At 51.0% G+C, this 14,516-nt stretch overlaps 1 protein-coding gene across 1 annotated transcript; it reads right to left on the reverse strand.

Moving 5' to 3' along the window:
* Positions 1–538: 538 nt before the first annotated feature.
* Positions 539–13,260, reverse strand: fam53c (family with sequence similarity 53 member C). Its single transcript, XM_072375153.1, is given in 8 exon segments — positions 539–3,870; positions 3,942–4,280; positions 4,282–4,530; positions 4,532–4,700; positions 4,702–4,948; positions 6,047–6,104; positions 9,149–9,463; positions 12,933–13,260. Coding segments are annotated over 6 exon segments (1,281 nt in total). The 5' UTR covers positions 6,054–6,104; positions 9,149–9,463; positions 12,933–13,260; the 3' UTR covers positions 539–3,600.
* Positions 13,261–14,516: the final 1,256 nt, after the last annotated feature.

The following is a 14,516-nucleotide window of genomic DNA, read 5'->3' on the forward strand; positions in this document are numbered from 1 at the left end:
CCTTTAACCTTTAACATGCTAACTGAGGCCTGTAGAGTCTGAGATGTAGCTCTGGGCTTCTTCACCTTGGGGTGACCTTTAACCTTTAGCATGCTAACTGAGGCCTGTAGAGTCTGAGATGTAGCTCTGGGCTTTTTCACCTTGGGGTGACCTTTAACCTTTAACATGCTAACTGAGGCCTGTAGAGCCTGAGATGTAGCTCTGGGCTCCTGCTTTTATAGAGCTGCTCACACTGACTGAGGATCAGTTAATCAGAGCATTGATCAGTTAATCAGAGCATTGATCAGTTAATCAGAGCATTGATCAGTTAATCAGAGCATTGATCAGTTAATCAGAGCATTGATCAGTTAATCAGAGCATTGATCAGCAGCTCCTGGCTGCTTCTTACTGTGGAAGCAGGAAGGGTTCACTTAGTTTTCCACACACTGATTCTGTGTTTTTTTTACTTGAGGATGGATTTATCTCCTTTTAAACCTGATAAGGAACAGATTGTTTTCATCATTTTGTACAAATACATAACATTTTAGAAATGAAAGACTTTCTTTTTCACATTTTATTTTCAGTTATTTCCAATCAAAAGTGAAAACATAAATAAAACCAGAGCCTATTTGAAAAAGAAAATAATACAGTCGCTCTCATAAAACGAGGTAAAGGGAGTTCAATCGTGCCGATATTTGATTTAACTGGTGTTACTCTGGGAGAAGTCTGGCTTTTTGTGACTTTATTTCTACATCAAGAGTTCTCTCTGCTACAGTAAACTAAACTATCAGATGTGGAATTAAAGGTCAGGCTGTCATGAGTTCATGCTCAGAGTTGAAATGATATGAAGCAGCTCGTCCGCCAGCTGTTTGGAAGACCCCTGCGGTTCTGTATTTACATGCCGAGCTTCTGGACTTTTCCCCTCAGAAAACACCTTGAACTGCTCCTTTAAATGTGCTGAATGAGAAAATGAAAAATCACACAAAGTGAAATCTCTATATTTTATCCTGACAAATCAAACACAGGGATGGAGTTCAGAAGCAACACTGCCCCCCAGAGGCCGACCGCAGGAACTGCACAGACTGAGACGTTCAGCTCTGAAACGAAGAGAAAAAGTCGCTCCTAATTCGTCGGCATCAGTGATGTCACTGCAGCCTTTATGTAGGTCAACTGGTTCAGGTGTGGAGTTCAGGTGTACAAAGTAAAAACAGGAAAAGGTTCCGTGAACCTGGTGGAGAAGGATCCTCCGTGATGAGGTCTGCTTTGAAACGCTGCTTATTGTGATGTCGGCCATCTTTAAACCAGCGTGTGCTAACACTGAACGCCGCTGTGGTCGGATCTGTTGGACCTGAGGAGGGCAGAACGGCTTCATTACAGAAATACATTAAAGTTGCTGCAGGATTTACACAAATATATGAAAATTTAACAGTAAAGTAGCCACACTGAAATGCCGATGATCCATCCGCCGCCACCTGGACACCTTCACCTCCTGCTCCCACCGGTTGTTCCACGACCTTTGAACCCCTGTTGATGTGCTGATTGTCTTCTTTTGATACTTTTTCTGCCGACTGAAGGCTTTCCGAACAGGAGGAGCTGCCAAACGTGGACGTGACGGATCATCTCACCAAAGTGATCATTGGAAAGCTGACAGGAAGGTGAGGCTTTGAGACCTCTGAGCTGAGCGGGAAAATAAGATCTTTAACGTGCTTTTTGTTGGAAAAGAATCAGAGGAAACAAAATCGCATTCAGCTCGCAGCTGCTTTAATTCGACTTTCTGTGCATCTTCAGCCGAGACTGAATCCAGATCAGAGGGGCAGAACCTAAAGGAAGAGACTTTAAAGTGTCCTGATCAGCAGTTCTGCAGCTTTCTGAAGCTCTTTCAGTTTTTCTTTGGACATTTTCTGCTTTTTCCCTCATCTTCAGTCCTTGTTCCTGAGCATTTTCAGTGTTTTTTCTTTGTTAAGCCACTTAACTCTGACCTTTGACCCATTCAGGCAGAAAAAAGGCTCCTAACTCAAGGGATGAACCAGTGTTGTGTCGACACAGAACAGACAACTTAGCAAAGAAGCCGTTTTAAACTGGATCTAATAAAACAATAAAGGAGCTCAGAGCAGAGATTCACTTTAAAGCTGCTGAGAACTGATAAAAACTCTGTTTCTGCCTCAGATTCTGGGTTTAGGTTTTATATTTATCATGTTTCAGTGAATCTCTGCAGCTGCTTCCTGTTTATATATAAAATATAAACCAATCATTCCTCTTCATTATTTCTCCTAGTGGCCATCTGTGGTACTACACATGACGCTTTGCGGCTCATCTGTTGCCTGCTCTGATTGGTCAGCTGATCAGGCTCCTCCCATCAGCTTTTCTTAAAATCCACATTAAATAAATTAGATTTTTAAATGTTTTTCTGTTCTTGAGTTTGAAATAAATAAACATCGATGAGTCGTTCTGCACGGGGGGGGTGTAGTAACTTTGTAACCAATGAGACACTTGGGTGGTGGGTGGAGCCTGTTCAGGCCACTGGATCCGACCAATCAGAGCAGAGCGGGCTTCTGTTTAAACAGGAGTTATGTTCCTCTGTTTAAGGAGAAATCCTTCAGTTAACTGTTTCCTGTTTTATAGACTCAAAGAAAAGCTGATGATAAACGAACATTTAACACCGGATTTTACGGGAATCGTGTCCAACTGTAAATGTTTCAGTAAATCACTGCAAATTCTTCCCGTTTTCATGGGAATATGTAAAGAAATGAGGCCGATCAGGACTTTTTGTGGTAAATAATGATGAAAAACTACAGTTTAGTGTGAAATGAGTGAAAAGTTTAAGAGAAAAAAAGAAACTCATTTTCTGTGAATAAATTCATTGTTTTAAACGTTTTAAATGAACTTCATGTTGGTGTTTAAGGGTCGAAACTCGTCTGGATTCAGTCTGGACGGAAGTCACATGACGGCCGGAGCGTGATGTCAGAGCGAGCGCACAGACGGCGTTTCGTGATGTCAGAGACGGCGTGTGAACAGGAATGTGTGAACGCTGGCGAACAACAACAGCATCAGTGACTTCCTGCCCTCAGTGAAGACTGACAGGCCGCCGCCGCGGGACCCTGAACGCATCGCCACAGCCGGGTCACATGACCCCGACACCTTTGGGTCGCACGGCTCGGCTGGAACTCGGATCGTTCCTGTAAGACCGGGTTTATGAGCGGGTTTTGTTCAGGAGAAGAAGAAGAACAAGCAGCAGTAGCTTCATCTTTTATGGACCCTTAAATTCAGGTTCTGGACCCGGAGCCGCGACCCGGAGCTGCGACCCGGAGCCGCTGCGACCCGGAGCCGCTGCGACCCGGAGCCGCCGCGACCCGGAGCTGCGACCCGGAGCGTGTGGCGATGCGTTTGGATGAGAGTCACCGACACTCAGCAGCTGACGCACCTGTCGCCTCTCAGCTTAACGTGGGACGTCACATCATCACTGTCGTGGTTAATCAGCTCATCCAATGAGAGGAGGTGTTGTTCCTGAGAGCCTTGCTGATTGGTGGAGAGGCGGCGCCGAGCGTTGGGACGATGGCGGGTCAGAGGGGCGGGGTCAGATTAGAAAACAGAACCAGAGGACAGCCATCATTTGCACACCTGTCAGTTTTCTTCTATTAAGTTCAAGTCTAGTTCTGTACAGTCCCGCTCAAACACGGCTTGCTGCGCCGCCTCGCGCTCCTCGGCGTCCTCCTCCTCGTCCTCGCGGCACTCCTCGTCGCTCTCGCTGAGCGGCCCGATGCTGGTCCTGCCCAGGCACTCGGCCGGCGAGCAGGACCCCCGGAAGTCCCCCATGAAGGGCTCCATGCAGATGTCCCCGCCGCAGGCCAGCCTGCCGCCGCGCTCCAGGCTCTGCGGGTCGATGCTGCGCGTCTGCGGGTGAGAGAAGGCGTCAGAACACACACCGAAGGGGTCACACCCCCTGAATAATCTGACAAAGGTACCTGAGTCATCTTGGTGAAGTCGAGCACGGGGCGGGCGCACGGCCGGTCGGGGTCGCGGCGCCTCTTCAGACCCGGTTTGAGCAGCAGCAGGTCGCAGGGCTGCGAGTGGCAGCGGGGCAGCGGTGGCGGGAGGCTGCGGCGGATAGAGGACGGCGTGCTGCAGGCCGAGGAGGGCGAGGCGGGCACCGGGCCCCCCGCCGTCGCTCTGGCCGAGGAGGCGCAGCCGGGCGGGGGCGGCGCCGCCTGGCTCGGCACCGGAGGTGGAGGAAGGAAGGTGGCGGCCGCCGAGTCTCTGATGAGCACGGGGGAGAGGGAGAAACGCCTCTGAGGGGGGGGGGGGCGGGTGCAGGGGGGAGGGCGAGGAGGAGCAGGAGGAGGGGGAGGGGAAGAAGCAGCAGCAGGCTCCGCCCCCCGCCGCCGCCTCGCTGGGGTCCCAGGGGAAGCTCCAGGGCAGCGGCGAGTCCGGCGACAGCGCCAGGCTGAAGAAGGTGGGGCTGGACGAGGAGTGCAGCGAAGAGTTCAGGGAGGAGCTGGGGGCCCGCAGAGGGCAGACTCCGCCCCCCGCCACGCCCATGCCGATGCCCCCCCCCTCCGGCCGCAGCCCCCCCACCTGAGACCCCTCCCCCAGCTCCACCGTGGCACTGCTGGCGACTGACGGGAGTCCAGACCCTCGAAGCGCTGGGCCGCCACGTGTAGCGGCAGCGGGAAAGGTCCTCGGGCACCGACAGCGAGCGGCAGTGCCGTTTGGAGGGGGGGGGGAGGAGGGGGAGGGGGCCCGGGGGGGGCCGCCGCTGCTCCGGGGGGGGACAGCTCGGACGCCGAGGTGCTGGGCGCCAGGGGGCGGTGCTGCTGGGGCTGCGAGGGGCCCCCGTCCAGGGGGCCGCCCTCCTCCTGCAGGCGAGCATCTGAGGGCACCAGGGGCACGGGGCCGGGGGGGAAACTAGAGCTCAGCAACCCCCCCTGCAGGCCGGACTTGGAGGGAGGACAGAGCTGCCAGTAGCTGCTCTCTGAGAGGGAGGAAACACACAGTGTTACAAAGGTCAAAGGTCATGTGACCACACTTAAGACCACTGAAGCTGTCACCTTAAACCTGCTAACAGCACCATGTCCAAAGTTTTCTGTTCGCTCACCAATCAGCAACATTTGTTTGTTCACATTTGAACTGTCAGCTGCACTGAGGAGCATGCATCTTCCATCCAGCAGCAGCCTCAGAGGATATAAGAGCCCAGTGGATAAACTATATCTGAGGCTAATGTTCCAGCAGAGTTAGCTAAAGACTGTGAATGTGCAGCAGACACTTTTCATCCCACTGTTTTAACAACTTGGTCCAGTTCAACGCTGGACTGAAGGAACTGAGCCACAAAGAGGATCAGTTCCAACTCTCAGAGCCTGAACTTCAGAGCAGGGAAATGGAAGCATCTGAGAAATAACTCCTCATGGTTTATTTACTGATTTATTTCCTCCTTTAGCAGCAGCTAACGCTAACAGCTTAGCTAATGAAATAACTCCTCATGGTTTATTTACTGATTTATTTCTTCCTTTAGCAGCAGCTAACGCTAACAGCTTAGCTAATGAAATAACTCCTCATGGTTTATTTACTGATTTATTTCTTCCTTTAGCAGCAGCTAACGCTAACAGCTTAGCTAATGAAGATGACGTACACCAACTTCTAAGGAGTTACTGCTGCTCCTTTCTGAAAGATGAACATTATTGTTCCCACATTACTTTGTTAGCTGAAGCTTTCGAGTTACGAGTTACGCTGTGCACATCCGGCTTGGTCCATTACTGTTGATGAGAAAGCATTGTTTGCTAGCATCTGCTGCTAACTTACAGCTAACTGCTAACTTACAGCTAACTGCTAACTAACAGCTAACTGCTAACTAACTGCTAACTTACAGCTAACTGCTAACTAACAGCTAACTGCTAACTAACAGCTAACTGCTAACTAACAGCTAACTGCTAACTTACAGCTAAATTACAGCTAACTGCTAACTAACAGCTAACTGCTAACTAACAGCTAACTGCATGTAAAAATCTTCCCAAAATAAACAACCGCTGGAGACAGTAAAATACCCCCCAACTCTAAACTCTGAAGAATTACTCACCAGGCATCAAGCCATCTGGGGGCCAGAACTCTGCCAGGGTTTTTGGGTCCAGCAGGGACTGAAAGACAAACAAATGGGTTCCTGATGTTTCAGAACCACACCCTGAAGGCTTGATTTGTCTCATTGTGTTTTTTCTGTCTCTACATTCATACAAAATGGAGGTTAAAATGTGATTAGTCGTGTGAAAGGTTCGGTCGATCTAAAGCAGCACTGAGGAATGTTCAGGATGGACCCAAGTGGGTCCTCTGGGTCGTATTTAACTTTATTCAGTTTATCTTTGAGATGACAAAGCAAATCAAGCCTTCCTGCAGGAGCCAATCACAGCTGTTCTGACAGTTTGGAGGTTAACAGATCATCTGCAGACTAACAGATGCAATGTGTTTGAAAGTTGCACTAAGAGTAGTTTTATATTACCAAAGTGCAGCTGTGCTTGGGTTGAATAGGCCCAAAGATGCCTTGGTTAGAACTCATGGAAGTTAAGTTCATGGAGGAGAGGATCATCACATCTTAAAGATCTCACAGCTGGATATTTCCCCAACAGAGCACTTTGCTCTCAGGCTGCAGGTTTCCTTGTGGTTCCCAGAGTTTCTAAAAGCAGAACGGGAGGCAGAGCCTTCAGTTATCAGGCCCCTAAAAGCAGAATGGGAGGCAGAGCCTTCAGTTATCAGGCCCCTAAAAGCAGAATGGGAGGCAGAGCCTTCAGTTATCAGGCCCCTAAAAGCAGAATGGGAGGCAGAGCCTTCAGTTATCAGGCCCCTAAAAGCAGAATGGGAGGCAGAGCCTTCAGTTATCAGGCCCCTAAAAGCAGAATGGGAGGCAGAGCCTTCAGTTATCAGGCCCCTAAAAGCAGAATGGGAGGCAGAGCCTTCAGTTATCAGGCCCCTAAAAGCAGAATGGGAGGCAGAGCCTTCAGTTATCAGGCCCCTAAAAGCAGAATGGGAGGCAGAGCCTTCAGTTATCAGGCCCCTAAAAGCAGAATGGGAGGCAGAGCCTTCAGTTATCAGGCCCCTAAAAGCAGAATGGGAGGCAGAGCCTTCAGTTATCAGGCCCCTAAAAGCAGAATGGGAGGCAGAGCCTTCAGTTATCAGGCCCCTAAAAGCAGAATGGGAGGCAGAGCCTTCAGTTATCAGGCCCCTAAAAGCAGAATGGGAGGCAGAGCCTTCAGTTATCAGGCCCCTAAAAGCAGAATGGGAGGCAGAGCCTTCAGTTATCAGGCCCCTAAAAGCAGAATGGGAGGCAGAGCCTTCAGTTATCAGGCCCCTAAAAGCAGAATGGGAGGCAGAGCCTTCAGTTATCAGGCCCCTAAAAGCAGAATGGGAGGCAGAGCCTTCAGTTATCAGGCCCCTAAAAGCAGAATGGGAGGCAGAGCCTTCAGTTATCAGGCCCCTAAAAGCAGAATGGGAGGCAGAGCCTTCAGTTATCAGGCCCCTAAAAGCAGAATGGGAGGCAGAGCCTTCAGTTATCAGGCCCCTAAAAGCAGAATGGGAGGCAGAGCCTTCAGTTATCAGGCCCCTAAAAGCAGAATGGGAGGCAGAGCCTTCAGTTATCAGGCCCCTAAAAGCAGAATGGGAGGCAGAGCCTTCAGTTATCAGGCCCCTAAAAGCAGAATGGGGGGCAGAGCCTTCAGTTATCAGGCCCCTAAAAGCAGAATGGGAGGCAGAGCCTTCAGTTATCAGGCACCTAAAAGTAGAATGGGAGGCAGAGCCTTCAGTTATCAGGCCCCTAAAAGCAGAATGGGAGGCAGAGCCTTCAGTTATCAGGCCCCTAAAAGCAGAATGGGAGGCAGAGCCTTCAGTTATCAGGCCCCTAAAAGCAGAATGGGAGGCAGAGCCTTCAGTTATCAGGCCCCTAAAAGCAGAATGGGGGGCAGAGCCTTCAGTTATCAGGCCCCTAAAAGCAGAATGGGAGGCAGAGCCTTCAGTTATCAGGCCCCTAAAAGCAGAATGGGAGGCAGAGCCTTCAGTTATCAGGCCCCTAAAAGCAGAATGGGAGGCAGAGCCTTCAGTTATCAGGCCCCTAAAAGCAGAATGGGAGGCAGAGCCTTCAGTTATCAGGCCCCTAAAAGCAGAATGGGAGGCAGAGCCTTCAGTTATCAGGCCCCTAAAAGCAGAATGGGAGGCAGAGCCTTCAGTTATCAGGCCCCTAAAAGCAGAATGGGAGGCAGAGCCTTCAGTTATCAGGCCCCTCTCTGTGGAACCAGCTGCCAGTTTGGCTTCAGGAAGCAGACACCCTCTCTACCTTTAAGATCAGGCTGAAACTTTCCTTTCTGATAAAGCTTATAGTTAGGGATGGCTCAGGTGAGCCTGAAACATCCCATAGTTCTGCTGGGGGAGCTCCCATGATGCACCTCTCCTCCCTCCATGTACAGATGACATCATTGCTGTCATTAACTTGTGTTTCTCTCTCTCAGCAGGTGTCTCTGGCCTGGTGTTACGCTGCTTGTTGTCCCCTCTTTCCTGTCCTCTCAGCCCCAGCTGGTCCAGGCAGATGGACCCTTCCTGGTTCTGGTTCTGATGGAGGTTTCTTCCTGTTAAAGGGAGTTTTTTCTCTCCACAGTCGCCTCGTGCAGCTCAGGATCAGAGAGAAGTTTCAGTGCAATCTGCTGGTTTCCTGAGCTCAGCTACTGTTTTAACTGGTTCTGTATGAACTGGACTTTATCGCTGAAGTGTCCTGAGATGACAGGAGTTGGTGCTTTATAACTAAAACTGAATTGTGAGCGTTTTTAACCAACTGACTTATTCTCAAAGAAGTTAAAAAAATGCCTCCATTAAGCTGAAGAACTCGTCAAAAGCAGTTTCATATCAACCTTCTACAAAAACGACAGATTTAAGTCACGGCTTCAGCTGCTTTGATACTCGTCATTAGACTTTGTTCATGAAAGAAAGTAACGCAACGCCTCCTCAGGACAGAACCATCATCTTACAGTGGATAAAATCTTTGGTGATGACTTCAGTTTAAAGTAAAGCTGATGTAGGCTGAAACATGTCTCTGCTCTTTTCTATGAACGGTCATCTAAGATGTTTTTAACAGCTTTCCAGATTCATTTTTTATCTGTTCACGGACCATTTCACTATATTCTGGTGCTGTGGGTGGGACACTGACCAGGTAGGAGTCCCCCGGCTGAGCAGGGTCGCCTTCCAGAGTCTGCTTCCTCAGGCTCTCCACCAGCAGCGTGACCACAGCATGGTGGCGAGGGACGAGGGGGGAGGAGACGGGGAAAGGAGGGGGAGAGACCGGGGAGGAGGAGGAGGGAGGGGAAAGCTGTGTCCGTTTGTGTGTCCGTGGGTTCGGTCCGTGTCCAGAAGAAGGAGGAAGAGGTTGAGGGCTGAGACCCCTCCTCCTTACCACCTCAGGGCCAGGTAGCCCCGCCCACTCTCACAAGGGCATCATCAGTCAGCTGTTGTCCTGGCAACACAACTGGAGAAGACAAACAGGCCGGTGAGTGACATAGAATCAGCCATTTATTAAAATAATTCACCTCTCAGACAACGAAACGACAAAAAAGAATCTCAAGTGACAATATTATTCAAACACAATAGGAATTATTACGAAACAACCAACGAGGCACGAAACCACCAATAAGAGGCACGAAACCACCAATAAGAGGCACGAAACCACCAACAAGAGGCACGAAAACACCAACAAGAGGCACGGAACCAACAACAAGAGGCACGGAACCACCAACAAGGCACGAAACCACCACCAACGAGGCACGAAACCACCAACGAGAGGCACGAAACCACCAACAAGAGGCACGAAAACACCAACAAGAGGCACGGAACCAACAACAAGAGGCACGGAACCACCAACAAGGCACGAAACCACCACCAACGAGGCACGAAACCACCAACGAGAGGCACGAAACCACCAACAAGGCACGAAACCACCACCAACGAGGCACGAAACCACCAACAAGAGGCACGAAACCACCAACAAGGCACGGAACCACCAACAAGAGGCACGGAACCACCAACAAGAGGCACGAAAACACCAACAAGAAGCACGGAACCAACAACAAGAGGCACGGAACCAACAACAAGAGGCACGGAACCACCAACAAGGCACGAAACCACCACCAACGAGGCACGAAACCACCAACGAGAGGCACGAAACCACCAACAAGGCACGAAACCACCACCAACGAGGCACGAAACCACCAACGAGAGGCACGAAACCACCAACAAGGCACGGAACCACCAACAAGAGGCACGGAACCACCAACAAGAGGCACGGAACCACCAACAAGAGGCACGGAACCACCAACAAGGCACGAAACCACCAACAAGAGGCACGAAACCACCAACAAGAGGCACGAAAACACCAACGAGAGGCACGGAACCACCAACGAGAGGCACGAAACCACCAACGAGAGGCACGGAACCACCAACGAGAGGCACGAAACCACCAACGAGAGGCACGAAACCACCAACAAGGCACGAAACCACCACCAACGAGGCACGAAACCACCAACGAGAGGCACGAAACCACCACCGACGAGGCACGAAACCACCACCAACGAGGCACGAAACCACCAATGAGGCACGAAACCACCAACAAGAGGCACGAAACCACCAACAAGGCACGGAACCACCAACAAGGCACGGAACCACCAACAATGCACGGAACCACCAACAAGGCACGGAACCACCAACAAGAGGCACGAAACCACCACCAACGAGGCACGAAACCACCAACAAGAGGCACGAAACCACCACCAACAGGCACGAAACCACCACCAACGAGGCACGAAACCACCAACAAGGCACGGAACCACCAACAAGAAGCACGAAACCACCACCAACGAGGCACGAAACCACCAACAAGGCACGGAACCACCACCAACGAGGCACGAAACCACCAACAAGAGGCACGAAACCACCAACAAGAAGCACGAAACCACCACCAACGAGGCACGAAACCACCAACAAGGCACGGAACCACCACCAACGAGGCACGAAACCACCAACGAGGCTCGAAACCACCAACAAGAGGCACGGAACCACCAACGAGGCACGAAACCACCAACAAGGCACGGAACCACCACCAACGAGGCACGAAACCACCAACGAGGCTCGAAACCACCAACAAGAGGCACGGAACCACCAACGAGGCACGAAACCAACAACGAGGCACGAAACCACCAACGAGACACAGAACCAACAACGAGGCACGGAACCACCAACGAGACACAGAACCACCAACGAGGCACGAAACCACCAACGAGGCACGGAACCACCAACGAGGCACGGAACCACCAACGAGGCACGAAACCACCAACAAGAGGCACGGAACCACCAACGAGGCACGGAACCACCAACGAGGCACGAAACCACCAACGAGGCACGAAACCACCAACGAGGCTCGAAACCACCAACGAGGCTCGAAACCACCAACAAGAGGCACGGAACCACCAACGAGGCTCGAAACCACCAACAAGAGGCACGGAACCACCAACGAGACACAGAACCAACAACGAGGCACGGAACCACCAACGAGACACAGAACCACCAACGAGGCACGAAACCACCAACGAGGCACGGAACCACCAACGAGACACAGAACCAACAACGAGGCACGGAACCACCAACGAGGCACGGAACCACCAACGAGGCACGAAACCACCAACGAGGCACGAAACCACCAACGAGGCTCGAAACCACCAACGAGGCTCGAAACCACCAACAAGAGGCACGGAACCACCAACGAGGCTCGAAACCACCAACAAGAGGCACGGAACCACCAACGAGACACAGAACCAACAACGAGGCACGGAACCACCAACGAGACACAGAACCACCAACGAGGCACGAAACCACCAACGAGACACAGAACCACCAACGAGGCACGGAACCACCAACGAGGCACGGAACCACCAACGAGGCACGGAACCACCAACGAGGCTCGAAACCACCAACAAGAGGCACGGAACCACCAATAAAAAGTCATGAAACAGCTGCTCAGACACATTTATTGATGACTTATTCAGTAAATGCACCGTTAGGTAAGTTCAGTTATCTGCGATTCAAACTTTGTCTCAAATACGATGTGAAAAACGCTTCCTGTAAACTCATAGGTGTTCAGATGTGTTGGGAAGGAGAAAAATCCATCATTTTATGGTGGAAGTTTGATTAAACAAACTTTACAAACAACTGAGCTCAGCTGAGAGAATTTAGGTCTGAAAAACCTTCGGAACCAGAACAGATTTAATGGACCAGGTTATGCTGGCAGGAACCGGACTTGGTCTGATTGGTGATCCAATTATTTAATTAGCCTGAACTTTCAGTCCAATAATCAGCTGATTGATCTGCACATTAATGAGTCTGATTCACATGTAATTTCTAACATTTTCCTCCTTATGACCAAACTCAGAGCTACAATAACAGTCCTCCTGACACCCCGGGGCAAGTAAATGAGGTCAGGGACACAACCAGGACATCCTGCTCCCTACTGTTACCGGTACCGGGTGCAGTAGAGGCGGAACCCCGCGGCCGGTGTGTCCCCGGCGGCAGGAGCCACCGTGCAGCCCGGGAAGAGCCGCCTCTCTGAGGCTGGGCTCTCTGAGGCCGCTGCATAGGCTCCTGCGGCTGCTGTTTGTTAGCTCGAGGATAACGTATCCCATTATTTTCAATGAGGGATGCTAACACGTTTATACACTGAAATCCTGTTTGAGTCTCAAAAAATGAGGGGATGTCATTCCGAAACATGAAAGTAAACTTGATTTAGAGGATAAAGTAATTCAGGTTCGGAGGGTTCCGACAGCCGGGTGCACCTCCGGACTGTCTCGCGCCCCCGTACAGCTCACCTGAGCAGCTAGCTAGCTGCTATAAATAATAAGTCATGTTATTTCTCTCAAGGTCGGCGCAATTAATTCAGCCATTTTACCCACGTAATTAAACCCGTTTGGACAGTACTGCGTTCCCCGCAGAGCCTCGCGGACCCAGGCGGGTCGGACAGGTCCGGCCCGGGGGTTTGCGGGACTCGCAGGGCCGCCTGGCAGCATCACGGGCGGCGGGCAGCGGTTAGCGGCAGCTAACGGACCTGCTAGCGGCGTTAGCTGCCGTGATTTCATCACACGGGATGCTCCGGTCCAGCTGCAGCCTTCAGCCCAAACAAGCTGTTTGTAGCCGAACCCGAACCCCTCACGGGCCAGTTCTCACCCAGAACCAGCGCAGACCGATAACAGCGATAATAACCGTGCTGCCGGAGCAGAGGGACGGCCTGTGAGCTCCCCGAGCAGCGGAGGAAAACACGGCGGGATGCTGCGGATGGAGCCCGGACCCCGAGCTCCACCGAACCGAACATGCTCCCCTCCGATCCCTCTCTGCCCGGTGGCTGGCTTACCTTGTCGGGGGGCGAGGTGAGGCGGCCCCGGTGGTTGCAGCGGGCTGGCAGACAGCGGCGGTGCTCGGTGTACCGACCCAGTATTATTACGGAGCAGAACCAGCACAGAACCAGCGCGATGAATCAAAGCCGCATCAACCGCACGGAGCGGATACCGCAGGCTCCGGCTCAGACCCGCACATCGGCTGCAATCACTGTCCCGTCCTCTAATTATTACCACATAATAATGAAAAATCTGTGTGCACACGCCCGTGAGCGGCGGGCATTCATAAATAACATTTACGGTGCCAGGAGGAGGAGGAGGAGGAGGAAGAGGAGGAGGAGGAAGAAGAGGAGGAGGAGGAGGAGGAAGAGGGGCGAAGCTTCACTTCAGCAGCACCTGCCGATATCTTCCTTTATTTTATTTCACCGCGTCCCTCCGTAGTCCCGCTGACAGCCGAACATCTGAGCAGAAACCCGACAGAAACAAAAACAACCCGACCGGAGGCACGGCGAGACGAGCCCGGCCGCGCGGGGCATGATGGGAGCTGTAGTTCACAGGCCGCTTGTTTACAGCAGCAGCCTGAGCCGCTGTTCCGCTGAGGGAGGAGGAGGAGGAGGAGGAGGATGCAGCTAAAGGACAAACCCAGAGAAACTGCAGAGGAGGCGCATCCAGCCTCACCTCCAGCCCGCAGCCTCACCTGTCTGCTGCCGCCAAACACAGGTGTCACAGAGCCTCCAAAATGAGTCCAAACAGTGAAAAACTCAACCCGAAGCAGGTTTGGCACCATAATGTGGAGATTCTGGGATAAAGCATTCATTTGATTTAAACTTTTAAATAAAGAAATGTAAGAAAATCAACAGATTTGAGATAAAAAAAAAAAACTAATTATCTCCAAATGAAGAGATTTATACGTTTTATAGTAAGATTTAGGATTTAAAAAACCAGAAAAAGTCCAAATATCATGGAGATAAATAAGGACAAGACTCAAAAATAATATGAAGGGAAATATCACAAATAAAAGGTTTAATTTAAAAGTCAAACTGAACAATTTCGTAAATTATAAAGAAAAATAATCTGATTTATTAAGAAATAAATCCTAATTTTTTTTTTAAATGTTCAAAATGTGTCCAGAAATCAGGAGTCAAA

Source organism: Leuresthes tenuis, unplaced genomic scaffold (assembly GCF_036924035.1).
Source record: "Leuresthes tenuis unplaced genomic scaffold, fLeuTen1.0.hap1 SCAF_21, whole genome shotgun sequence".
Classification (NCBI taxonomy): domain Eukaryota; kingdom Metazoa; phylum Chordata; class Actinopteri; order Atheriniformes; family Atherinopsidae; genus Leuresthes; species Leuresthes tenuis.